Below are 22,745 nucleotides of genomic sequence, written 5' to 3'. Positions count from 1 at the left end.
ATGTCGACTGGCTATGGAGTTCCTGATGCCTGACCTATCCAGAGGGTTATTCCTTTCGGGAACAGATTTATCGGTCCGCGAAGGACCAAAGTGACCTGTGCGTAGAAAACCGGGACGAAACGATATCGACAAAAAGGTGGAAAAGTTCTCGGTCGCCCAATACTGTCTTTTCTGTCAATGTATGTCCTTAACAACGCCTGCCTACTGCCAAAGCCCGCCATATCTGCGCCTTGAAGTCCCCTCCTGCAAGTGAAAGTCATCAAAGCCTGAAAGTCGGTCTTCGCATCATTTAGTATTACGCTTCGTTTGCTGCATCCTGCATGCTCTAGGAGCCCAAAGATGGTCCTCCCACCTCAACACATCCGCAGTTGTAGACGTTCTAACCCAGGGTGCGTGGTCTCCACCGACTGGAAGGGCAACGTCCCTGGCCTCTCTCCCGTCTTCATCTATCAGAGTGGATTGGCCCCGCCTCCAATATAAAGCAGCCTTTCGTGATCGTCCACTTTGGTCTTAGCAACACTTCCCACCCATGCCGCCAGCCTGGTTTTGTGCGACATTAACGCCACCTCCGCCCGTCTGACCTCCGGCTCCAGCACCAGTTTCTTTCGAGCTGTCGATCAGTCGCTTCTTGATGTCCGATGCTAATGAGTAGAATGCCTTCTCAATGTTGATATTCGACTTGGCCGAGACTTCGAGGAAGGGAATGCCGAGCTCGTCCGCGAGTGCTTGTCCTTGTTCTGTGGAAACAGCCCGCTTCTCTTCCCAGTCGCATTTGTTGCCAATCAGAATCTTGTTGACACCTTCGCTTGCATGTTGTTCGACATTGGAGAACCACGTCCTTATATCTGCGCCACCCGTGTGTTAGTCTCGTCTCCTGATGATCTGGGTCATGCCTACTGTTGAAGCTCTTCTCATCCGTCACATCGTATACCAGCAAGATACCCATTGCACCTCGGTAGTAAGCGGTGGTGATTGTCCGAAATCTTTCTTGTCCTGCGGTATCCCATATTTGGAGTTTCACTCGCTTGCCGTCTAGATCGATTGTTCGGATCTTGAAATCTATGCCGATGGTTGTGATGAAACTGGGGGTGAAGCTGTCTTCGCTGAATCGTAGCAGGCAGCATGACTTTCCGACGCCCGAGTCGCCGATCAGGAGAAGTTTTATCTAGAGACAAAGCGTCAGTCTGCTGACTTGAGGACAGTTGACGATGGTGCCCGTTCAGGAATGAAAGTGGTGTCGTACCAGGAAATCATAATTCCGCGTGCCTGCCATTGCTAGGCCGTATGATCGTTGCGGAAGCCGGAGAGCAGTGTAAGTCGACTCGTTTTAGAGATGGGGCGGGTGGTTGGACAAACGGGTGTCTCTCGGAGGGGGATAGATAGTGAAAGTTGTGCGAGATGGCGGCCAAATCAGTCGTGATGGTGACGGCGAAGAGACGGAAGGAATGTCGACTGAGATCTTGATATGGATCGTGTAGAATGCAGGAAACGGCAGAGCGTAGCCTGGGAGTAAGGAGGAATTGGGTGGGAGTGATGGATGCGACAAATGATGTCGCTGGACGTCGGACGTGGATGATGGATGATGGTGGCTTCTGGAGAGAGTGGCTGGAGAAACTTGATCACTTGTGGTCCACTGGCGGGCGAGTTACAGGCGTGGGCGAGATAATTGGGGGGCATGAACTCACTTATTAAGCAGGGCCTCTAAGCGAAAGGCAGCACCTGGCTGAGGGCTAGTAGGCTTACCAGGCTCGCTGGGCCTGCGGCTTACACTCGAGTTAAGCGCAGCCTGATCACGCTTGGCAATATCAGATTCATTGGTACGCCCACTCCTCTTCCACCACCAACAGCTCGGATGGAGGTCTATTTAATTCATGGCTCGAGATGGTCTAAACCGACGTCGGCTACCAGCAAGGTAACCTTGTTATTGACAGCCAGGATAGGTACGAGTAGTCGTAGGGTTCGATAATGCGAACCCGTTGATAAAGAACCGACACGGCAAAAGTGTTGTTCACCTGACGTCACCCAATCAGATTGTTCTTGAACTGCTTTGAACTTCTCGAGGGCTTGTGCTTTGCTCAGACAGGTTTCTGCAAGTTTTCGAGACTTCCCTAGACATATCTTTTCGTAGTCCTTCCTCGGAGACATTACGCAGTTGCGATGCAGCTGCTCTCTCGATAGTACTCACGTGCAGAGTGGCCATCTCAGACCATGATACTCTGAGAACTCGTCACTACCATTCGGAGCTCGGGTCGATTGTACTCTGTCCTTTGCAGTCGAAATGTCGTTCATTGACGAGTATGCTCATGTCCAGTTACCGCAGTGCTTTGCTGATGTTATTATAGCGACCTTCGACGAGCCGATGCCGCTCTAGACAGGTTCCAGCTGAAAGAAGCAGAAGAAAGAGTTGCAACTGCTGGTGCCGAAGGGCGCGAAATCGCTGCCAAAGCTGAAGAAGATCCTCGAAGTTCCCAGCTCAAAGCTGTCATCCGATCCTTGTCCACCACCTCCAGTTCGAGGCCATTGTTGCGCCGCTCTCGGGTGCGCAGTCTTCTCTCCCAACTCGCGAAGAAACAAGGCCAACAGGTCGCAACTGAAACAACCGACTCAGATGTCTCCAATCTGGAATGGGTGGCTACCGGCAAGGCGACAGCTCAAGTCTATGGACTGATACTCGATTCCTTGTTGGATCGCACAATCCCTCTGAGTGAATCGATATGGTACTGGGACGACGTACTGGGCTCATATTCAAACATAGCACTTTATACGGTCCAGACATCGCCACTTCGGTTCTGGAAACAGGCAAAAGAAGTATATGCAGATGCACGGCAGAGGTTTCGTGCTGGAGCCGACCTCCGAGCGTCTGCGCGAGAGGCTACCGACACCTTGTCTGAGAATTGGCGCGAGTTCTATCGCCTAGTTCGAAACAGCATCAGAGAGAGATCGTTAGCCCAAGCTCAAACCAAGATACTCTCACCTTTCGCTATCGCACGAATCGAAGCCCGAGGCAATTTGCAACATATTAAAACTCTCAAGAAATCAAGTTCAACAAGCATCGGCCGGCTGGTTCGTGAGTGTCTCGTCTTTGAAGGTGCACCGGACGAGCGCAAACATGGAGCATTACCTCAGATGATCAATGCACAAGAAGAGGACTGGCAAACCACCATCGCCAGGACGGTCTGTCTCTTAGATTCCGCCACAAGGCCACAGAGCGACGAGGAAGGTTATGTGCTCGATCCTACTACAGCTTCATCGACAGAAGTAGCCGCGGCACTCATCAAAGTCCTTGATGAACATTTGCCCAAGCAAGAAAATGAGGCGCATCTAATGCGCTCAAAGTACGGTAAGCCGCCGAGGCTTGTTCGATACTGGATCCCTGCTGTTGGGTTTCTCCTGTCTGGCAGTACAATCCTGAGGATAGTGCTGAATCGGAAGGCCGAGATCGCCCAGTGGTTCAGGGAATTTGGTCAGACCTGCATTGACTTCTGGGCCAATTGGGTTTTGGAACCCACCAAAAAGCTCATTGGTACTATTCGTCACGACGAGCAGAGCGAGATTGCCATCCAAAGCAGAGACAGCTTGAAGGCCGACCGGGAGAGCCTGGAACGTATGGTCGTGGAATTTGCCTTGCAGAACCCTGATAATGGTACCGCCTTCACCGAAGCCCAGATTGCAGAGATCCGAACTAGAGTCAGAGAAGGCGATCTGACTCCTGTACTCAAAGCGTACGAGCGCGAAATGCAAAGCCCGATCAAGAATGCAATCATGGGACAGCTGGTTCGGACGCTTCTCATTCAAGTCCAGAAGACCAAAGTCGACGTCGAAACCGCGATCGGAGGCATTGACTCTCTCCTCAAGAGCCAAGAACTATTGTTTGGATTTGTCGGGATTGCTCCTGGGGTTCTGATATCTTATGCTTTGTTTCAGTGGTTGCATGGAGTGTTCAGTGGTCGAAAAGGCCTCCGCCAGGGACAGAAAAAGGGCGAGGCACTTCGGCTAGTCAGGTATGTGAAAACTCAGTAACGAAGGCGGCGACCAGCACTGACTTGAATGCTAGAAACATCGACCGAACACTGACCAACTCGGATTTGGACGAGGATGGCATCATCTCTGAAGAAAACCACGGTGTCCTGCTCTGTGAAACACATCTCCTACGCCAAAGAGCCATGGTGGTCCTGCCACGGAATACTCAAAGAGAATTCCTGCAAGATCTGGACGATTTATTGGACATCAAGTCTGGTGTGGGCCGACAAATCAATGTCCTTCGACGTATAGAATGGGCCTATGCGAAGTGGTTGAGATGAGCTGATTCCGAGGTCTCGTCCGCACGCCCCTGGCCTACACCATCATCTTCAACACGAGTCCGATTTGCGTCGTCGGCTGCAAGCCGCCATTCACCTCGACGTTTCACCTTTCGCAGACCAACTGGAACGCAAGTGAAGATGACAAGTGATAAAGCAAAAGATGTATTCAAATTCATCATCTCTACGCCGTATTGGCCAATCTCACTTGTACCTTCCTTCACTCCGTGCCTCCATTAACCACCGTCACTGGCCCCCTTCCTGCCTTTTGACAGTGACAATCACCAGCAGAATAGATTCGTCATCCATGTCACCACGCGGCTTCCTGAGTGAGGAAATCATCAAACAGAAGTCACCACTTGCGCCCAGCGCCAGGCTATATCTACGTGCATTTGTGACCTAACTCTGCATTCTCTCTCTCACTCCACATACCATTGACACCACTTCTACACCACTATCAATCAAGAAGACCTCAACTTCTTTCCACCAAATACACAATCAATACCAATTACGACATCATGTCAGGCATCATCGACAAAGCCAAAGACACCCTCGGCCATCACCAGGCGAAGCATGGTGAGTCCCCATAAGACTGCGTCTAACCCACTGCCCTATACTATCATGTGTCTTGGTCGATACAGGTTGCTCACGATCTTGCAGATACCGAGCACGGCAGCACTAACGCTGGCCCTCACAATTCCAATGCCGCCAACAAGCTTGATGTGAGTCTTCCCGTCCAGACACCTGCAACAAGACAACTTCTGACATTTCGCAGCCACGCGTCGATTCTGACCTTGACCACCGCGAGAACCCGGGCAGTAGCGTTGGTGGTTACAAACACGGCGCTGTGGGAGGACCATACTCTGGCTCTACCTTCGGCACTGCTGGCACTGGAGCTGCTCAATCAACCGCTGGTCCACACAACACAGATTTCTTGAACAAGGCTGATCCCAGAGTACGTGCATACTATATTCAAACTAGACATGCATAGAAGTACTGACAAGACTGATGCAGGTCGACTCGGACAAGGACAACAGCATGAAGATCGGTGGAGACAAGACCAACGCATAGATACATGTGGCTGGCTGGGCTGATCTGGACAAGGCAATCATGATGGCAGTCAGTCGGTGAACAACAGCGATAGTTGAATTTGGAAGTGGGAGACAAGGAACGAATGATACCCTGCAGTGCATTCATACTACAGCGAGAGGTCTGCTCTTTTGAACAAACACCTCGTCAATCCTAATATCATCAATCTCTGCCCATGCTATGCATGCCCATTATGGGCAAGTCTCAATCCTGCATTGTATCGTGGCTTCGTAGCACTACAAGGCATTGTGTTTCTCGAACATGGCCTTAGAAGCAAGAGTAATGCACGAATGAAGCAGCGTTAGACATCTCTTCAGATTCCAATCGCGAGGCAATTTAACATTAACATGGATACATGATATGTTGTGTCAAGATATCCATAATCCCCTTTTCCCTGTCCACATACCCCTTGCTTCTTCACGCCGAATGAAATATCAAACTTTATGGGTATCTTTAGTCGTCAAATGATTGTGATTCAGTGCTGATGCCGTCGGGGGCACAGAGATAGAGGCAGCTGCTACGAGTGCTTGAGCACCCCAGCTTCCCTCCCCTTCGCCTAAGCCTTCTCGGCCTTGACACTGCCAGTCGGAGTCGACCGCCTGCCTTCGCACACCTTGCTCAATTTCTTCCAAAACACTTCAGCCGTATAATTGGCCGCGTCGGACTTTCGCCCCAGCAGCGTCATACCCTGGATGCAGATCTCGGCCTGCAAGTACAAGTCATCGTAAAGGGTATTCTTAACTACCCAGTCGTGCATACTGTCCGTCGGAGTATGCCAGGCCGCCAGCCAATTGATGAAGATTTTGCACGCGCTTCCCATGGCGCGGACGAGGATGTCCGTCCACGGCTCCGTCAGGATGGCGCTGCCGTTGCATGCAAAGTGGAATTCCGAATTGTTCCGGAAACTGGGCCCGTGTTCGGACAAGCTGGCCTCGGCGATTCTGGCGATGGCGTGGGCGTTGTCCTTGCGCAATTCGGCGATGAGGCTGCATGTGGCGCGGAGCTGGCGCTGAACTTTCATCGTGCGGTCTTCCTTGTCGGTTTGCGAGATCTTGTCAGCCAAAAGGAGGCAGCCGTAGTGCCAGTGGCCGTCCAGTATAACGTACCACGACTGCACGTGGGGTGGAAGTTGGTTGTGCTGGGCGACGCAGTCGAGCATGAACTGGCCGTAGGTCGCGTTCCAGTGTTGGTAGACTTCGAGGGCCTCCTCGATGCATTTCTCCAACTTCGAGGGCGCGTTGCGCCGGTACGCGAGCGTTTGAAGTTGGCCGACTTTGCGGAACATGAGCACCTTGACGGGGATGGCTTCTTGCAGGATCAGTGCGGCTTCGTCGAAACTGCATGGCCAGCGAGCCAAAGGTCTGGGTCCCGTGGGCTTGAAGTCTAGGAGGTATTTTCCCCAGAGCGCTTCGCAGTCGTCGTCGTCTTGCTGGTCTGTAGGGTCGCTGTCTGGCCATTGGGAACCTAGATTGTCATTGAGCGACATGGACTTCAACTTTTCGCGGATCATGCCGCAGTCTTCGTCCGCTATGACCAATGGCCGTCTAGTGATGGCCGAAGACGTCGTGTCGCACATGACTCCAAGCCAGAAGAGGATGTTGAAAGTTTGTTGGTCTTTCAGAGCAAGTGCGGCCAGAGCGTCATCTGCCTTGTTCTTCGATCGCATCCGGCGATATCTTTCGACCTTCTGCCTCCAGGAAAATAAATTGCGAACAGCAGTCTCAAGATAGACCGGAGGAGAAGCAAGGCCTTCGAGCTCGCTTGTCTGGAAAGGATCCCATTCCTCGTGTGTCGGGGTAGAAGCGGTCCGGTCAGCACACTGGGTAGCAGGTGCCGCTGCAGAGACGGGTTCTTCAGAAGTTTCTCGCATGCTGTTCCGCTGCTCAAAGGAGGTAGCGTCCTTACTCGAGTCGGGCGCAGATTTAGGGTTCTCGTCCACTGGTCGTTGCGTCAGAGCAAAGAGCATATATGCCAGAATGACCTTGAACGAGTCGATTTCGGTCGTGGCCTGAATCGCCTTTCGAGCTTCATGCCACAAAGTCTTCTGAATCATGCGCTCACAATCCGTCGATAATACCGGGTCGTTGGGCCGACTTGTGGGTGGGAAGAGTGTCCGCCCGTTATTTTGCCACGCTTGCATTTTGGAGAGGCCTTCTTTGCTGCGCCAGAAGGCGTTGTGTGAGCTGTGAGACCACTGGCTCGCGAAAGCCATGATGGCTGAATTGAGAGCATTGGACGCCGCTCGATTTTCCATCGGGCTCAATTCTCTCCCTCTCAGCCGCGAAAATGCTGAATCGAGTCGTGACACGCGAGAGAAGATGCGATTGTCGCTTAGTCTGAACGCCGCCTCTTCTGCCGTGGAGCTGGGAGTGACTTGTGCGAGCAGGTCCATGAGTTCTGTTTCGTACGGACAGTTTTGCTCGGTGACCCAGCAGGACAGTGAGTTTTCGAAGCTATCATGATATATGCGTAGGAGTCCAGTGGCGATCATGGTCTTCATCGCGCCGTCTGCGAAGCGAACTTGGCGTGAAGAGAGTGGACTCGAACTCTGCCGTCGGCCACTAGATACGGCGCTCGAGCCGGTGGAACCGCGTCGGGCGAACTCATCGAAGGAAAACCTGTCTGGTTGCGTTGGGGCGGACGTCGTGCCCATTGCTGCCTTGTGCAATCGAGATTTTGCGTAGTCATTCTCACCGCCGGAATCCGAGCTGGCAGAGGTGGCGCTGAATGAAGTCTGCGAGGTGGCGCTGATCGTACGAGACTCGGTCGAGTCGTAACTTGCAGAAGAAGTGTAAGTGTCGAAGCGGTCAAGACTGGGAGGATTCCAGTCATTGGGTTTCTCTAGTCTGGCAGCTCTAGGTCTCGAAAGCGGCATTACAATCGGAGATCGGAACTGGGGTGGATGTAGGTTGTAGTTTGAGATCGTGAGAGGAAGAGATGGGCTCCGAAACTCGAAGCTGTTCTGGAGTTCGGATGAGGGCTTGCGATGAAGCGAACCATTGGATTGCGCCGACGAGGCTGCAGTTGTGTGACCAGCATCGCTGGATACATGCCCGTTCAACGAGGGTAGACACCCAGACTGTAAAGGTTCGTCTGTGGCTAAAGAGGCGTGAAACTCAGGAGATGGCTGCGGAGGGGCCTCGGGAGTTGCATGTGTATAAGCAAGAACGGCTTCGGGAAAACCAGTCGATACGAGCTTTCTCTTAACACCCTTAGGTAGACCGTCTAAAGGACGCAAGCGGAGCCATTCAAATGTACATTTCTTGCTGGTTCTGGCGCAATTGGAGCACGCTTCGCAAGTTGAGGATGACGGATTACCTCCTTCGTCCTCACCTAGAGGAAAGTTGACCACTCGCAATGCACTGGCATCACACGCTCTTCGACTTTTGCGACATTGGTCGCAACTCTGGTATTGTCGACGGCTGGTCTTGGAATAGCCAGCGGCGATATTCTCGGGAGAAATGATCTGGCTAGAGGTGACAGAAGCCATCGGAGGATAGGATCATCATTTGTAGTTATAAGAGAGAAAGACGGCGGTGAGAGGGCGGGCAGTTTACCACAGTCCGCGGTAGATGATGGAGAGCCTGAGGTTGAAGACTTAAGTTAAAGTTGGGCTCAGGCGAAGAGGTAGGCTCCGCAATATGACATGAGGAGAGCCTGCTCGGGCCTAGGGAGCCGTGGGAGCCACAACTTTGAAGACCCAAAGGTCGGCAACAGCCACTGTCCAGTGTCCACACAAATCACAACTTTAGCCCTCAGCAACGGTTTGGGTCGCAATCGACAGTGGCCAACAAAGTGCCTTGTGCGACTTTGACAGTAGGTAGATGGCTAATAGGTTTGTGAGAACCGCGATTGTTGGCTTGTCCGTAACTTGAAGCTCCCGAACCGCCAACTACGGATGGTGCCGAAGAAAAATTGACAGCCGTGACGTTTTCGGTTCTCGGACGGCGATCGACGACGGGAAGAATGGTCCAAGAGCCACCTTTAGGTAAAGGCTAAGGGGACTATTGTGTATAAGTACAAGTAGGGACTCCAGGACTCATAAAGAAGAAGGCGAGAAATCTTGAGTGATGGATCTGTCGAGGGCGTCAGGCGGGGGCGGGCAGTCTTATGAGGTGTACCCTGCCACTAGTGGCTTGTCAAGGTCCCATCAGCTCCCCTGATGCCCGTTCGGGCCAATCCACCATGCTTCTGTCTCAGTGGGCTAGGTGATGTAGCCAGGGAAAGAGAGCTCGAAAATCCAAGGATTACAGGCAGCATATCCCTGTCCTTATGGGCGGTGTTGTGCTTGCCTCAAGTCGAATCCTACGGAGGATGCAACCAGGGTGCCAGGGAGAGGACACCTGCATAATTCCACCCCACTTCCTGTAGGCAAAGCAAGCATGATGACTTGCCAAAGTGCGTCCACTAGGAGCCTAAAAAGCTGCAATTCAAACACGAACAGGTTGGCTGCGGTGAGGGGGGTGATAATGGGCAGTGGGCACCACTTCGTATTGATTGTTAGTGTACGGAGCATCCCACCCAACCATCCACAGTCGACAGGTATACTGCGATGGTACTCGTAGTTCGAGTCACTAAGGGTTGCCAGTCGGTGAGTGGGACGGCATGTCGTTGGCTCGCGGCCATGGAAGTCCAGTGCAAGTGTGCTCCAGAACCCCAGACTCCGAAGCCAGATCGGCGCACCCGCATGATGTGCGGCAGTTAAGGGCTGGCCTCGCTGGGTCAGTCCTCGATCCCGTCGGGCGTCAATGAGCAGCTCACTCCTGCAGGAAAGGACCTTGCGCACTCGTATAGACTGGCAGGAAATAGTACACCTATTCTGGTCAACAAATGTGATGTATCACGTCGCGAACCGCCAAATACAGTCTCGCCAACTGGATGGTGATCGAGTTGCGGCAGCTAATGATGGTTAAAGCCGAAACACACAGGGATCTGCTGCTACGCCTTCTGAAGTGGCTAAGAAATCAATCTCGATAATGCTTCGAATGAGGCTGTAGCCGCCCTCGAAACCTTGATCCTCCTGCACCCCGGAATTAGCAGCCAGTCGGTGCTTTAAAGTTTGGGCCGGGATGAGACTCTTGAAGATTTGCTGGGGCGGCTTTTGAAGGTCGGACCTGTCACGAAACATTACTCGAGGTACGGAGTAGTCGTCGCTCTATGCACGCTGTCTGCTCCGGATTAGCACCCCATCGACGTATCAGGACATGTTCATGATCCCAAGCGTGGCTTGTGTCGGACATTGAGCCTTTGTGGAATATGGATGTCGTAAGAAGAATGACTCGGCAGGTAATGAATGCTCAGATGCTGCTAGACAAGAGCCCCGAATCTGGGTGTTTCGACCTCCGAGTGTTGGATTCTGAGATATTGCGTCCACCTCGAATGCGGACCGAGACTCGGTGCGTACATGCCATATCCGTGATGAGGATTCTGATGCTGGTGACAATAACATTAGTATTCATAATGAATGAATTACTTCTCAGGAATCCAACCACCGCGTTCTCCTTACCTGAGGGAGTACTCCGTATGGGCTGTGGGAAAAAGTACCTGCCGCCTTGGCACGGAATAAAGTATTCCCGTGATCCGGCCTACTTTTGCCTGCGACAGGCCTTTCTTCAGTCCGCAGAGAACATAGGAAAGGTGACAAGCAGGACACCATCACTCGGTTACGTGCCTTGGGATCTCTTGTCAACGCCCGGATACACGTCGCATCTCCATGTTGTTCGAGACCAACTGAGTAAGAACCCTGCAGCCAGACAAAATCGCAGTGGTTGCGCGCCCATCATGTACAATCCTTACCAAGGTCAGTAGGCGGATCTACCACTGGGCCAATCGCCCACTAACAGACATTCAGCACCGGGACAATATGGCGCCCCTGGAGACTATGGTGGTATGCCGGGTGCACCGCCAGGAATGGGTAAGTTTGGACAGCTTTGCCTCAAGCCTTCAAGGACTGACCACTATTACAGCACCACCTCCTGGTATGGCTGCTCCAGGCATGGCCGCTCCTCCCGGGATACAACAACAAGAAGCTCACCACACAAGTAGACCGGGCTCTTTTCCGTCCAATTTCCAACCACCTCCCAACATGCCCAACATCAATTTCTCCGCCCCCGTTATCCGACTAGGTACCTCTGGCCCAGCGAAGCCTGAAGGCGGCCGAGATGAGCGCGACAGGGGCGGTAGAAGAGCTGGATTGGGCTCGGGGATGGGTTCAGACTTTCGGGGCGGCGAAAGAGATCGGATTACTCAGGTTCAACCGCAGACGAAAGAAGAGATAATTAAGACAATCTTTGTCGGAGGCATCACTGAAGGAACGGGAGGCGACCAAGGCATCGAAAGAATACTACGCGCTGCTGGAAACCTACGACGCTGGCTACGAGCGACAGATGCCGATGACAAGCCGTGCAAGTTTGGATTTGCAGAGTACGAAGACCCTGAAAGTCTCAGTACCGCCATAGAAGTACTAAGGGATGTTGAAGTTCCTGTCAAACGACAAACTCCTAAAGAAGCGGATGCCGATGAAGAGTCAAGTGTCGAAATGTCAAAATTAGTGGTAAGTACCGTCTGGTCAATTGTCTTTGCGTGCTAACAGGCGCCAGGTCGTTGCTGACGACAATTCTCTGAGTTATATCGAGCAATGGGAAGAGGCTCAAGGAGGACGAGACCCAGATCAAGCACAAATGCGGCTCGACCAAGCGCGAAGTGCATTACAAGCCGTGCTGAAAGACCTCACCAACCCAGCTGTGCCCGCGCAAAAAGACGAGCTGTCGAGTATTGATCGCGAAGGCGACGTCAACATGACAAACGGTCAAGGCGAGGGTGCCAATGGGGATATTGTCACGATTGCCATCAATGTCGACGAAGAGTTATCCGACATCCCAGCTGAAATGCGTGAAACTGTCGCAAAGGAAATAGCCGCCTTCAGGGACCGAAGCAATCGCCGTGACCTAGAGCGGCTAAGACGGGAGGAAGAAATTGAGCAACAAGAGCGAAACCGCATGATGAGTGACGAACGATATAATCGCCTTGCATCACCACCTCCAAGTGCTCCCTCCGGGCCTGCCGGTGCCAACGGCGTACCAGTTGGGCCGAGGGGTGCACCTGCGGGGCCAAAAGGATTTGGTGCGCAACTGCCCCGCGACTACCAGAAGGGAGTGACATTCGTGAACGGAACGGCCATCAATGGTGCATCTGCGTTCGAGGACGAAGACACGGATGCAAGTGACGAAGAACTGGAGCGGAGGCGGAAAGAGAAGAAAGACGCAGAACTCGAGAAGCAGTATCTTGACCAAGAGCGACGGTGGTTGAACCGAGAACGGTCACGAACAGCAGCCGTAGAGAGGGAAAAGACGCGTGACATGGACGAAGCGACTCGCGCCGAGGAAGCAAAAGAGGCTATGGCTAAGCGGCTACGAGAGTGGAATGACGACGTTGAATCATCGCGCAAAACAGAAGAGTACTACGCTGACAAGAGCCTGTGGATCCGAAATCGTGCGAGCTTCCGCCAACGAGAGATTGCAAACGACGACGCAGACCGCTCAGCCGAGCAACGCGAGCGTCTAAGGAAAAACCAGCAGCGCGAGCGTGCCGGTGCCATGGCAGATGACTTCCTCAGCCGGCAGGAAGAGGAGACCAGCCGACGAGAGCAGGAAGAAGAGCGACAACTAGTTCGTCCGGAACCCGCACGGTTCAAGCTTTCTTTGGGTGCTGCTGCGCAGAAAGCTGCAGCACAGAGCGCGCAACAAGCCACGAAACGCACGGTGGCGGATGTCGAAGGCCTACTCGAAGACGAAGAAGAAGAATCCAAGTCTGGCGGTAGAAGGACGCTCATACCCATCCAGTATGATGCTTCTACAACATCAGTGATGAGCGAAGAAGAACGTGCACAGGCGGCAAGGCAGCTTGCGGCAGATATCCCCAACGACAAAGACGGCCTGTGGAACTGGGATGTCAAGTGGGACTTTGTGGATGAAACTGTCATTGACGAACGGCTGAAGCCATTCGTCGAGAAGAAAATTGTCGAGTATCTCGGTGTGCAAGAGCAGATGCTCGTGGATTATGTCGTCAATGCCCTGAGATCGAGGGGTAAGCCGCAGGACCTGGTGGGCGAATTGGAAGGGGTGAGTCTTTTTTTGTTACTTTTTGTGTCGACTTGGATGTGTGCTGACATGTTTTACCTACCCAGGCCCTTGATGAAGAAGCGGAAATATTGGTGCGCAAGCTTTGGCGTATGCTCATATTCTTCTCCGAATCCGAGAAGCGAGGACTCGCCACCTAATGCGGCCGAAGCGGTTTTGCCGTCTCAACCTTCGGTGTATTGTACAGCTCGGGCTATTCTTCGAGACGGGCGAAGTTACACAAGTCCAGAAGAATAAATCGCCCAAGGCTCGACCAGCAATGACGAGCTGGAGGGAATTGACAGTGTCCTTAATCAAAAGGCTGGAAATATCTACGCCCACGTAGTGTTGTACCCGTGACCTCCCAGCGAGCCAGCGAGTGTAAGACAATCATTCCCCAAGTCTATCTATACTTGCTATGCAGAGTACCATGGTTTTTGCACTGCCATCTCTACGTTAGTGGGCTGGAGGTATATAGCGCTCCTTCTCCCCAAAGAATCCAGGCTCGTCACGACGAATGCCCCTACAGCTCTCGGCTCTCCGTCCTGGTGCATCCTCTTGTCCGGCTTTTCTTGTCGCACTGAGTCTGGTCACACTAGGCAAGGGCGCTCGACTTTCTCGTCTTAACCTCGCCAGAGACCCCCTGATGGCCTTGCCTCAACTCAACTCCGCGTCCCTGCTGCATCGTTCATCACTAGTTCGCAAGCTGCACCGGCTTTCTTTCCCTTCAATTACTTATCTGACAACAGGCTCATTTCCTACCATCCAATCTTCTCGCTACCTTTCCCGTTTGAGCCTCTGGTATACAGTCTCGGTTGATGGATGCCAAGATATTCAAGTTCAAGATTCGGGTTCGGGTTCAGGTTCAGGTCCATCCTTCCCCCACCCTCCCAACTCCCTAACCACGTCGCCCACGTTCGGCCAGCCCTGCGTGCCATCACTCCCACCGTCCAACCTACTCCTTCTGACATACTCGTCTCCGACAAACTCGACGGTGGCCGCAACAGCAACCTTGACACCGCGGATAACGTCCTTGACGCGTCTCACCTTCTCGCTGTCGTCGTCCGTGCCTCTCGCCCCCAATACTCTGCCGAGGCCGCGGACGTGCCACAGACTCGGGCCCGCGAGCCCTTGGCACGTGATATTTGTGTACACTACGGCTTCCGTCTCGAGCGGCGTGAGGTGGGTGAAGTCGGACAGGTACATGCCGTAAACGACGGTGAGTTCGTGCAGGCCCATTTGTTGCCGATAGGGCCCGAATGTGCTGAAGATGCGCGGCCAGAGGGTACCGTAGATGGATGTTATAGTTTCGATGCCGCGGGTGTGCAGGTGCGGGAGGGATATGGAAGACCTTTTATTCCTCGCTGTGAGTTTATTGGAAGCGCGCATCGCCAGGGAATTGAGACAAGGGCAGGCAGGGCAGAGGCGATGGGGAAAGGCAGAGAGGGGGGAGAGCGAGACAGAGCTGGCTGGGGAAGCCAAGCAGAAACGGGGCAAGCCAGGGTTTGAGGAAAAGAAAAGACATGGGGATCGTACCATTGCTGTATGTCCAACTCGCCTCTTTGCTCCTCGCCCTGACCGGCTGTCTGGACTTTGGCGAGAGGGATAAGTGCGCTGAGGACTTGGGGTGCGCCAATGAGGGTGAGTTGCTTCAAGAGCAGGTCGCCGAGGCGTGTGGAAAGGCGGGATTGGGCGTCGGCTGTCGAGAAGGACGGGTCGTTCGTGGTGAGATATGTCCAGAAGTCGGCGAGGAGGTTTGGCCGTGGTGAGACGGTGAGAGCCGTGGCCTGAGTTCATAGAAAATAGTGGGTTAGGTTATTATGTTGTTGGCACTGCTTGATGGATCCAAACAGAGAAAGGGAGAAGGGGCAGAGCGCAGATCGTGTGGGATGGGTTGGTGCCAAGGGGTGGGAAAGAGGCATAAGGTAGGACATAAACGAGCTCCTCGCCCGAGAACGGCCAGTGCTCACATAGTGTGATACACTCATGCCCTATATATGCTCATGCGGAGGAGTGGTCTTTGACACACACGGCCCAAGAGGCCGTTGGTAGGGATCGGGGAGGAGAGTAACATCTTGCACCAGGAAGTTCCTTGACATCGGGTCTCCCGGTGGCGTTGCCAGCCTCGAGGAGACGTCAGTGTAGATGTAGCCCAGCTGCTTTACGTCCCAGCAGGCTAGAAGCGCAGGATATTGGTATAGCCAAGTCAAATTCAGTCAAGTCAAGCAAAACAAGACGTGCACGGGCTGGAATTGAACAAGCAGAGAAGGCCAAGAGTGAGCTTACAATGATCAGATACCAGCTCTCCTCGCCCATCTCTGCCAACAAATTACTCTTGACATCTCGACAGAGCTGATCCCAATGCTCCTTGGTCGGCGTACTCGTACCCGCTGCGGCGGTGGCCATCATGCGCTCCCGTCTGTGTCTGCGTCGGACGCTTTCCCGGTTTCTTCGAGAGACACCACCAACGAAGAAGACTGGGTCACAGAAGAGTCCCGAGTATGCACGGCTGAAATGGTTCACTGCTGCTGCTTCCAAGTGAGCGACTCTCTCTTGGTTCGCCTTTGCCCTGAAAGTCTCTCTCTCTTTCCTTTTTTTCAAAGAATACTTTCACGAGCTTGCCGAGGATATACACAAATATATCAGAGAATCAACGGAGTAAATATGCTGGAGATGCTGGCCGACGGCCGCATGGACGTTGTACCGCGCGCCATAGAGACAGCATGCGCATTGCGCCAGTTGTCCCTCTCGTCCGTACTAGCACCTCACTTCGGCGTTCGTCCTTCCTTTACATCGAGGCGCGTTACAAGATCCCATCAAGGGATGTAACTGGACGAGAAAGTATCTTAGTCGGTTCTCCCATCATAGGTGACGGGGGATACTCTTCGTTGGGTGAACGTGCCCGTGGGACAGGAGTGGCACCACTAACTTACAATGTGCTATCTCTAAGTTTATATGGCTGCCTGATCAGACGAAACACATAAAACAACACCCGAGGATTCCTTTTGGTAAAGGTCTTCGAAACGGACACAGTCCCGCATCGTATAGCACGCCGCATGCCATCTCACTCGAAGCGAGAAACAATGACCGACGTTGCTCGCACCATCGCCATTGAAACATTATGTGATATCGGTCTGCACAAGTCGTTCTTGTTACCTGCATCGGCTCTGCCCAATGCTGGTATTGCCCGACCTCTACGGATCACATACTCTGACCTCGGATACCATCCAGATCCAAAGCAAGACAAAGTCGCAGACTCCACAGCCGACGACCAGCAAAATAACGGGGTCACCGATTCAGCATCAGATTCGAATTCATCGGACCCGTGCGTCGTCCTTTTCATCAGTGGCCTCTTAGGTGGTCGTTGGACGCTTTGTCGCTCGGCAAGCATCGCCCAGCGTCTCAAGATCCGCGTCATATCCATCGACAGGCCCAGTCTTGGTGGCTCAACCCCGGTCCCCATCGAGCAACGTCTTGCGGTGCAGCTTGCCGCCGCGCCTGCCCTGTTGAATCACCTGGGAATCAAACATGTCACGCTGGCATCCCATTCTGGAGGCGCGCCTTATGTGTTGGCGACGCTCCTGGCGCATCGTGGCTTGCTGCACCCAAAGAGGCCTCATGTCGTCTTGCTTGCACCTTTTGTTCACCCCAAAGAGAGCGGCGCGCCGTTGATGAGGCTAACTGCGGCACTCCCGCCCCAGGCCATCGGCAGGTTCCATTCCCTGGCGACAGTCATCAATCGCACGTTCGCTTTCAAGGTCTCGGGACTAGGCAACCCCGTTGGGCCTTCCGACAAACCCACCACTGTTGCGCCGTCTCAGACAGGAGAGACCGATGAGCCACACGGTAACGAGAAGGACTTGCAGAAAGCTGTGCAGGCCGAAATGGATCATTTGGCCCCTAAATACATGTTCGCCGAGAACATACAGGGTTCCTCCGAAGATGCCCTTTTGTTTCTACGAAAGCACATTAATCCAATAACTGCCACCAAGGACCTGGGCATCGTAGAAGGAAAGGACTGGCTTGACTATCGGACTATTGCTAAAGCCATTGCCAAGCAGGAGAAACGCTCCGGCCATGACACTGTCGACTCTGAAAAGCTGCAAATCGACGTCCTGCATTCCGAAAAGGACATCATGTCTGGCGCCAGTGGAGCAAAACACTTCGATGACTGTTGGGCTAGTGCTATCGCTCAATCGGCCGTCAGCTACCACGCCAAGATCATGAAGGGTGTCAATCACGACTCCATCGTTGATCCGAAACTAGGAGTCAGTGAGATATGGCTCCAAAACGTCGCCCAGCGATGGTATGGCTGACTGGACGTCTGGATCGCTTGATGTCATTTGAGCAAGCATGGCTCCGCTCGAGCAGAATGCGCTATACATTGCTAGGACGAGACGCAAGAATTTGTCTCAGGTGGGCCGCGACAAAAAGCGCCATGTCGAAGTGCAATTTGCACGAACATCGCCTAACAACACTTGCCTCTTCGAGCAGCGGAGAAGTGCAATGCTGGCAGGTTCAAGATCCATCCGACACTGTTCCTGCTGCAGTTGAAGCAAGTACCGCAGGGCCGCGTATGGGAGAACCCGAGAATGCAAAGCCTGGACACAGTCGTATATGGATTGAGTCGTTGAATTTGCCACTCATGCTCTACGGCGGCCTGGCCAGCGGACAAATAGACACGAAATAGCGGTTGAGACCGTCGTGCGTTGAGTGGCCTGGATCGTCGTCCCCTACTGAGGAAATCTTCTGGACGATCGTGATCTTGCCACTCCAAATCTTCCAGTGCAGCTGGCAATTGCAAGCAGGCGTCGGCCGAACTCTTGCTTGTGGGTGCGTTATCTTTCGCAAGCCTGTTTTGTTTTCGAAGGGGACGGGCAGCCGCACTTTCGTCGCTCATCCAGCAGGCTCAGACGCTCAGAGTCCTTCAAATCGAGAGGTTGATCTTGACAGCCTGACAGGGCCAGATGATTCTTTATCAACGTTGTCTGTTGGCTGCCGTCGGTGTGGTAGACGAATGCATTAGCCAGACGAATGCATTAGCCAGACGAATGCATTAGCCAGACGAATGCATTAGCCAGACGAATGCATTAGCCAGACGAATGCATTAGCCAGACGAATTCATTAGCCAGACATTAGCAATGCAGACATCCCCATCCTCCTCTTCTATCTCCCAAAGATCCGTCCCAGCAACCCTTCACCACCCCCTCCCGCTTTCCCTCCACTGCCCACGGCAAATGGATCCCCTCTCCTCATCTGCTCATCCACCCATTCGCCCATCCTCCGGCTGTCACTCATCATCCTCGTATCAGTGACTCTATCCGTGACCCGATCCGCCCTCCGCCCACCAAATCCCATCAATGTCGGCATACTCGTTACGCCCCATTCCACCCCTAGATTCATCATGCTCCCATCACTCATGTCCGGACTGTCCAATTCAACCTCCGCGAACGCCAACCCGGAGAATTTATCATCCACGGCCGGCGGGCGCGTCTCGACCAGGCTCGTCAGCAGCGGCGTGATCGTCCGGCACGGAGTGCATGCCGACGTCGTAAACAGTGCCAGGAGGAGGGTGTTGTTCGCCGAGCAGAGACGGATGGCGTCGCGGAATTGCGACGGAGTGCGGAAGGAGTTGAGAATGCGGTTCTGTTGGCGCAGTAACGGGGAGGTACTGAATGATCTCGAGGTAGCGCGACGTTTATTTTGTGCCAGATAAGAAGGGACTTTGGATTTCTTGCACTCCTGGAGAAAACTGCGTTGTAACTGAGCTGCCGTCTGAAGGTCCTTGGCCAGGAGTGAGAGGAGTAGCCGCGTGGAGGGTTTGGATGGGCCCATTGTATGGATTGATCAGCTGCTTAGGAACGAGACACAGCGATGGCCGCGTGAAGCGCTGTATGAGGATTTCCGCGTCTCTGCTTTGCAAGTTTGCGTGAAGTGAAAATTAGACACTGTGAAGACTGGAGAGAAGCCGAAAATCGCAGGAACATCAACATCAACATCTGACGTCATTTAATCCTCAGCCTTGCGCAGCCTTGCGGGTTATTCCATCTGCTCCCGAAGTACGACGACGCAGGATGAAGCCCAGCTGGGGTCATCCAGCATAGAGTCAGGTGTTCGAGACGAACGGTTCATAATAAAATCAAAAGGCATATTTCTAGCGTGATGACGAGAACAAATCTCTTTCGCTCACGTCTGCCCAGCTCCACCATATGCGATGTGCCTGATAGCGCGTCTTGGGTGTATACATTCAAATCATTCGGGGTATCATCACCCTTAGGCCGCCCAGAACCACAAGTCCCCAGATACGAACGCCTTGGAAATGTAGACAACAAATGGACTCGCTTGCTCGTCGCCCTTGCTAATGACACGAGGCCGAATAACCGAGGTTTCGTAGAGAAACAATAATGGCCGTATCCTGCACAAGAAAAGTGATGACACCACAATGCCGATGACCACGGCTAGTCATAAAACAATACATGAGGAAGGTTGCTGCCTGTCAGAGTGAGAAGAAGTTAGTTGTTGATCTGTGTCTTGCGCAGCCACCACTCCACATTCGCCTGTCAGTCATGGTGAAATTTGATTCGTCTCAGTGGATGTCGCCGAGGCAAATCGGGCCGGTCATAGTCAGTGTTCTTGTTCTGACGAGTTATGCTCGTCGGTGTTCGCATCTTCTTCACGAGGTCTGGCTGCTGCCAGCTGGTCCGCTTCGAATTCGCTTCAGGCATACGACGTCAGGCGACATGGCCTTCCAACTCCCAGAAGAAAGGGGGGTAAAGAGATGGTAAACTTACTGCCTTGCTTCTTCCAATCTCTGCACCCACCCCGCCGTGATTTTTAACCGTTCCCTCACGCTGGTTGCCGGTAGTAGCAGATATTTCTCCATCTCTGCTATTGGCAGCACACTTGCAAGCCAATAGGGAAACACTGCCGGATCTATCGGAGGTTGACCATAGGCGGCCAGCACTCTTTGGTGAAGCCATCGTGCCGACTGGTCCCGGGCTCGTTCCACAAATTCCAGAACCATATCCAGCAGACCTTGTGTCGGCATGTGTTGAATTTGGACGTGCTCGTCTGCGTCCGGGGGTACTGTTGTGCTCGTCTCTTGAGATTCAATGAATTCTTCTTCGTGTACAGGAATATCATCAATTCGTTGTACTCGGCCGACGAGATAGCCATCGTGCATGGAAGCTTCAATGACGCGGAACTTGTACAGGCCACGAGTTTCAATCATACTGCGGCCATCGGGTAGCAATTCGATACGCTCGATGAACAAGACAGTACCAAACGGCATGAAGGGAGGTTCTCCGGGAGCCACGCCATATTGTCTGTACATGAGCATTCCGAATTTCCTTGAACCACTAGCCATGGCCCTTCTTATCATAAGCCGATAGCGTGGCTCGAAGATGTGCAGGAAAGTTGGCATCTGCGGGTAGGCCAACGTGCAGGGAAACAGTGGAAGTTGTGCCTCTTCGTCAATCGCATCTTCCTGCTCGGCAATAACCATTCGTGCAGCCAGCTGATCGGTCAGTATGTGCTGAAGGAGGAAACTAATTCTCTTGTTGCTCGGTTCGCCAACAACACTTGGCAACAATGGTAGTCGACGACGACACATTGGACAATAATTGGCATGGTCCATTGCGCGGGCGAAGCACTTCCGGCAGAAAGTGTGTCCGCAGGTCGTTGTCAGTGGATCCAGCATAACCTGATAACAGACTTGACACTCCAGTTCGCCTTGGATCAGCTCCTTCATGGTCGCTAAGCTCGCCACGTCCAATGCTCTTATCGAATCTTCTTCGGTAGTCACATCGATCGGGATGTAAGCGACGTCGGAATGATAATGCAGTTCACCCATATCTGCCAGAACATATGTTGCAACGATACGTCCGCCATTAAGAACACGTGATCGAGGCATGACGTCCATCGCGCTGTCCCTCACACTTGGCCATTGCAACTTCTCTTCCAGCAGCAGCGGTAGTACAGTCGAGTCCGTCTTGTAGTTGGCAATGTAGGTTTTGATGACATGCATGATCTTGTTCAGTGTCACGTCTGTTCCGCAATCTCCCACCGAGTGCTCCAAGCCGCAACCTTTGAACGGGCACAAAAACCCCTCCGACCGCCCCTCCACCAAAGGATATGTGATGTTTTCTCGTCTATATAGCGGCGGTAAACATGGCTTGCAAAGTGAATTGCCACAGGGTAAGGTCATGGGGTCTCTCAAAGGGTAAGAGCACTGAGAGCATTGGAATAACTTGACAATGGCTCGAGCATCGTCGTGAGCGTCGTACGCACCGGCCTTCGTCTCGGAAGGGTCTCCATCACCACTCATTTGCGCGAATGGTGAAGGGAGACTATGATGTGATCGTTTTCGTGGTCCCGACGGGTCCTCCTCTCTCGTATGCTTCGGGGTACCATTCAGGTTCGAGGATGTCTCGTCTCCATGTGATGAAGGCTTGCATTTATTCCGCTCTCTTATCATCCAATGATGCGGCCGTGGCCGAGGTTGTATCCTTCAACGGTGTACTAGGAAGAGTGTTCACAGTTGACGGTTGCTGTGAATCGGAAACAGTCTCGGTCAAGTTCAAAAGGGTTGCTGTAACATCTCGAGACCGAAGAATTAAAGGACGCAAAAACCCGGTAAGAGATCGTGACGAACGGTCTAGATATTGCGACAAATTCGGAACAAGTAGACGGACAGGAGGAAACAAGGTTCACAGTAGAGACTGGTCAACAACTTGAAGGAGGTCGAATATCAAGATCAACGACGTGTAGACTTTTGCAAAAGCAATTAGAGGTGGTTATGGATCTGGGGAGTCGCAAGGCACGAGGACGATGATCTGCACATTATCATCAGGAACAGTTCGGGCATAGAGCCAACAAGCGAGCAAAAGGGAGGGCACCAACACTCTGGTTCCAGTGGTGGGTGGGAGACAGCAGAACGACAGCCATTGATGACAGCTACCGGGGGTGTGGTGGGAACAGTAGATGATGGTTTGCCACACATGTCGCACTTGATTCTCGATGAGCGTGCGATGTCGAGGAAAACTGAGATCTGAGAAACAGCCGAAGGATCGAACGACTGGACGAGAATGGACGAAGATGGAGGCCGGCGCAGGGATCAGAAGGAGGCACCGAGCAGGTAGACAAGTGGCTCATTTTCGTGGAGCGGCCAACAGAGGGGCGTCGTGGGCGTCGTGGGCGTCCTTCCAGGTCCTCCAAGCCTATAGGCGTCACACTGTGGAAT

At 53.0% G+C, this 22,745-nt stretch overlaps 10 protein-coding genes across 13 annotated transcripts; 4 read left to right on the top strand and 6 right to left on the bottom strand.

Moving 5' to 3' along the window:
- Window positions 1-115: 115 nt before the first annotated feature.
- On the bottom strand, window positions 116-1,636 carry PV05_05680 (GTP-binding protein ypt2). The gene is made up of 3 exons (XM_013462209.1): window positions 1,244-1,636; window positions 898-1,165; window positions 116-845 (listed from the first exon to the last, which is right to left on the bottom strand). Exons 1-3 carry the CDS (start codon window positions 1,271-1,273, stop codon window positions 511-513), a joined length of 633 nt encoding a protein of 210 aa, XP_013317663.1. The 5' UTR covers window positions 1,274-1,636; the 3' UTR covers window positions 116-510.
- Window positions 1,637-2,278: 642 nt separating this feature from the next.
- PV05_05679 (uncharacterized protein) lies at window positions 2,279-4,301 on the top strand (the record flags this gene model as incomplete). Its single annotated transcript, XM_013462208.1, has 3 exons — window positions 2,279-2,295; window positions 2,343-4,001; window positions 4,055-4,301. The coding sequence occupies 3 exons, from the start codon at window positions 2,279-2,281 to the stop codon at window positions 4,299-4,301; spliced, it is 1,923 nt and encodes a 640-aa protein (XP_013317662.1).
- A 515-nt stretch (window positions 4,302-4,816) lies between these two features.
- On the top strand, window positions 4,817-5,369 carry PV05_05678 (uncharacterized protein; the record flags this gene model as incomplete). The annotated part of the gene is made up of 4 exons (XM_013462207.1): window positions 4,817-4,874; window positions 4,959-5,020; window positions 5,074-5,253; window positions 5,313-5,369. 4 exons carry the CDS (start codon window positions 4,817-4,819, stop codon window positions 5,367-5,369), a joined length of 357 nt encoding a protein of 118 aa, XP_013317661.1.
- A 187-nt stretch (window positions 5,370-5,556) lies between these two features.
- Window positions 5,557-9,437, bottom strand: PV05_05677 (uncharacterized protein). The gene has a single exon (XM_013462206.1). It carries the CDS (start codon window positions 8,875-8,877, stop codon window positions 5,944-5,946), a length of 2,934 nt encoding a protein of 977 aa, XP_013317660.1. The 5' UTR covers window positions 8,878-9,437; the 3' UTR covers window positions 5,557-5,943.
- A 1,058-nt stretch (window positions 9,438-10,495) lies between these two features.
- On the top strand, window positions 10,496-14,007 carry PV05_05676. 2 transcript variants are annotated; one of them, XM_013462205.1, is made up of 6 exons: window positions 10,496-10,652; window positions 10,699-11,187; window positions 11,239-11,301; window positions 11,354-11,940; window positions 11,987-13,507; window positions 13,573-14,007. In XM_013462205.1, the coding sequence occupies exons 2-6, from the start codon at window positions 10,767-10,769 to the stop codon at window positions 13,663-13,665; spliced, it is 2,685 nt and encodes an 894-aa protein (XP_013317659.1). In that variant the 5' UTR covers window positions 10,496-10,652; window positions 10,699-10,766; the 3' UTR covers window positions 13,666-14,007. The 2 variants fall into 2 exon arrangements, with proteins under 2 accessions (XP_013317659.1, XP_013317658.1); XM_013462204.1 differs by having other exon boundaries at window positions 10,496-11,187.
- PV05_05675 (uncharacterized protein) lies at window positions 13,851-16,138 on the bottom strand. Its single transcript, XM_013462203.1, has 3 exons — window positions 15,791-16,138; window positions 15,041-15,291; window positions 13,851-14,855 (listed from the first exon to the last, which is right to left on the bottom strand). Exons 1-3 carry the CDS (start codon window positions 15,911-15,913, stop codon window positions 14,345-14,347), a joined length of 885 nt encoding a protein of 294 aa, XP_013317657.1. The 5' UTR covers window positions 15,914-16,138; the 3' UTR covers window positions 13,851-14,344.
- A 180-nt stretch (window positions 16,139-16,318) lies between these two features.
- PV05_05673 (uncharacterized protein) lies at window positions 16,319-18,600 on the top strand. Its single transcript, XM_013462201.1, has one exon. It carries the CDS (start codon window positions 16,561-16,563, stop codon window positions 17,818-17,820), a length of 1,260 nt encoding a protein of 419 aa, XP_013317655.1. The 5' UTR covers window positions 16,319-16,560; the 3' UTR covers window positions 17,821-18,600.
- On the bottom strand, window positions 17,396-18,539 carry PV05_05674 (uncharacterized protein). The gene has a single exon (XM_013462202.1). It carries the CDS (start codon window positions 18,402-18,404, stop codon window positions 17,973-17,975), a length of 432 nt encoding a protein of 143 aa, XP_013317656.1. The 5' UTR covers window positions 18,405-18,539; the 3' UTR covers window positions 17,396-17,972.
- On the bottom strand, window positions 18,524-19,445 carry PV05_05672 (uncharacterized protein). Its single transcript, XM_013462200.1, has one exon. The coding sequence runs from the start codon at window positions 19,337-19,339 to the stop codon at window positions 18,671-18,673; it is 669 nt and encodes a 222-aa protein (XP_013317654.1). The 5' UTR covers window positions 19,340-19,445; the 3' UTR covers window positions 18,524-18,670.
- A 35-nt stretch (window positions 19,446-19,480) lies between these two features.
- PV05_05671 lies at window positions 19,481-22,549 on the bottom strand. Of its 3 annotated transcripts, none has more exons than XM_013462197.1 (3): window positions 22,406-22,549; window positions 20,296-22,338; window positions 19,481-20,219 (listed from the first exon to the last, which is right to left on the bottom strand). In XM_013462197.1, exons 2-3 carry the CDS (start codon window positions 21,978-21,980, stop codon window positions 20,129-20,131), a joined length of 1,776 nt encoding a protein of 591 aa, XP_013317651.1. In that variant the 5' UTR covers window positions 21,981-22,338; window positions 22,406-22,549; the 3' UTR covers window positions 19,481-20,128. The 3 variants fall into 3 exon arrangements, with proteins under 3 accessions (XP_013317651.1, XP_013317652.1, XP_013317653.1); XM_013462198.1 differs by having other exon boundaries at window positions 19,481-19,997; XM_013462199.1 differs by having other exon boundaries at window positions 19,481-22,338.
- Between the last annotated feature and the right edge of the window lie 196 nt (window positions 22,550-22,745).

Source organism: Exophiala xenobiotica, assembly GCF_000835505.1.
Source record: "Exophiala xenobiotica strain CBS 118157 unplaced genomic scaffold supercont1.3, whole genome shotgun sequence".
Lineage (NCBI taxonomy): Eukaryota > Fungi > Ascomycota > Eurotiomycetes > Chaetothyriales > Herpotrichiellaceae > Exophiala > Exophiala xenobiotica.
The sequence above is the reverse complement of the archived record's forward strand: the minus strand, read 5'-3'. Positions and strand labels throughout refer to the sequence as shown.

Bases quoted from the DNA above. Each gene is read 5' to 3' on its own strand.
- PV05_05674 (XM_013462202.1), bottom strand. From the start codon at position 18,404: ATGAGCGACGAAAGTGCGGCTGCCCGTCCCCTTCGAAAACAAAACAGG.
- PV05_05680 (XM_013462209.1), bottom strand. From the start codon at position 1,273: ATGGCAGGCACGCGGAATTATGATTTCCTG. The intron at 1,166-1,243 runs GTACGACACCAC...CTTTGTCTCTAG, and splicing joins CGCGGAATTATGATTTCCTG to ATAAAACTTCTCCTGATCGG. The intron at 846-897 runs GTAGGCATGACC...CGGGTGGCGCAG, and splicing joins GGATGAGAAGAGCTTCAACA to ATATAAGGACGTGGTTCTCC.
- PV05_05671 (XM_013462197.1), bottom strand. From the start codon at position 21,980: ATGATAAGAGAGCGGAATAAATGCAAGCCTTCATCACATGGAGACGAG. The intron at 20,220-20,295 runs GTAAGTTTACCA...GTATGCCTGAAG, and splicing joins AGATTGGAAGAAGCAAGGCA to CGAATTCGAAGCGGACCAGC.
- PV05_05673 (XM_013462201.1), top strand. From the start codon at position 16,561: ATGCCATCTCACTCGAAGCGAGAAACAATGACCGACGTTGCTCGCACC.
- PV05_05672 (XM_013462200.1), bottom strand. From the start codon at position 19,339: ATGGGCCCATCCAAACCCTCCACGCGGCTACTCCTCTCACTCCTGGCC.
- PV05_05677 (XM_013462206.1), bottom strand. From the start codon at position 8,877: ATGGCTTCTGTCACCTCTAGCCAGATCATTTCTCCCGAGAATATCGCC.
- PV05_05675 (XM_013462203.1), bottom strand. From the start codon at position 15,913: ATGATGGCCACCGCCGCAGCGGGTACGAGTACGCCGACCAAGGAGCAT. The intron at 15,292-15,790 runs GTAAGCTCACTC...CTATGAACTCAG, and splicing joins AGAGCTGGTATCTGATCATT to GCCACGGCTCTCACCGTCTC. The intron at 14,856-15,040 runs GTACGATCCCCA...GAGGAATAAAAG, and splicing joins GAGTTGGACATACAGCAATG to GTCTTCCATATCCCTCCCGC.
- PV05_05676 (XM_013462204.1), top strand. From the start codon at position 10,644: ATGGATGTCGTAAGAAGAATGACTCGGCAGGTAATGAATGCTCAGATG. The intron at 11,188-11,238 runs GTCAGTAGGCGG...ACAGACATTCAG, and splicing joins CATGTACAATCCTTACCAAG to CACCGGGACAATATGGCGCC. The intron at 11,302-11,353 runs GTAAGTTTGGAC...CCACTATTACAG, and splicing joins GGGTGCACCGCCAGGAATGG to CACCACCTCCTGGTATGGCT.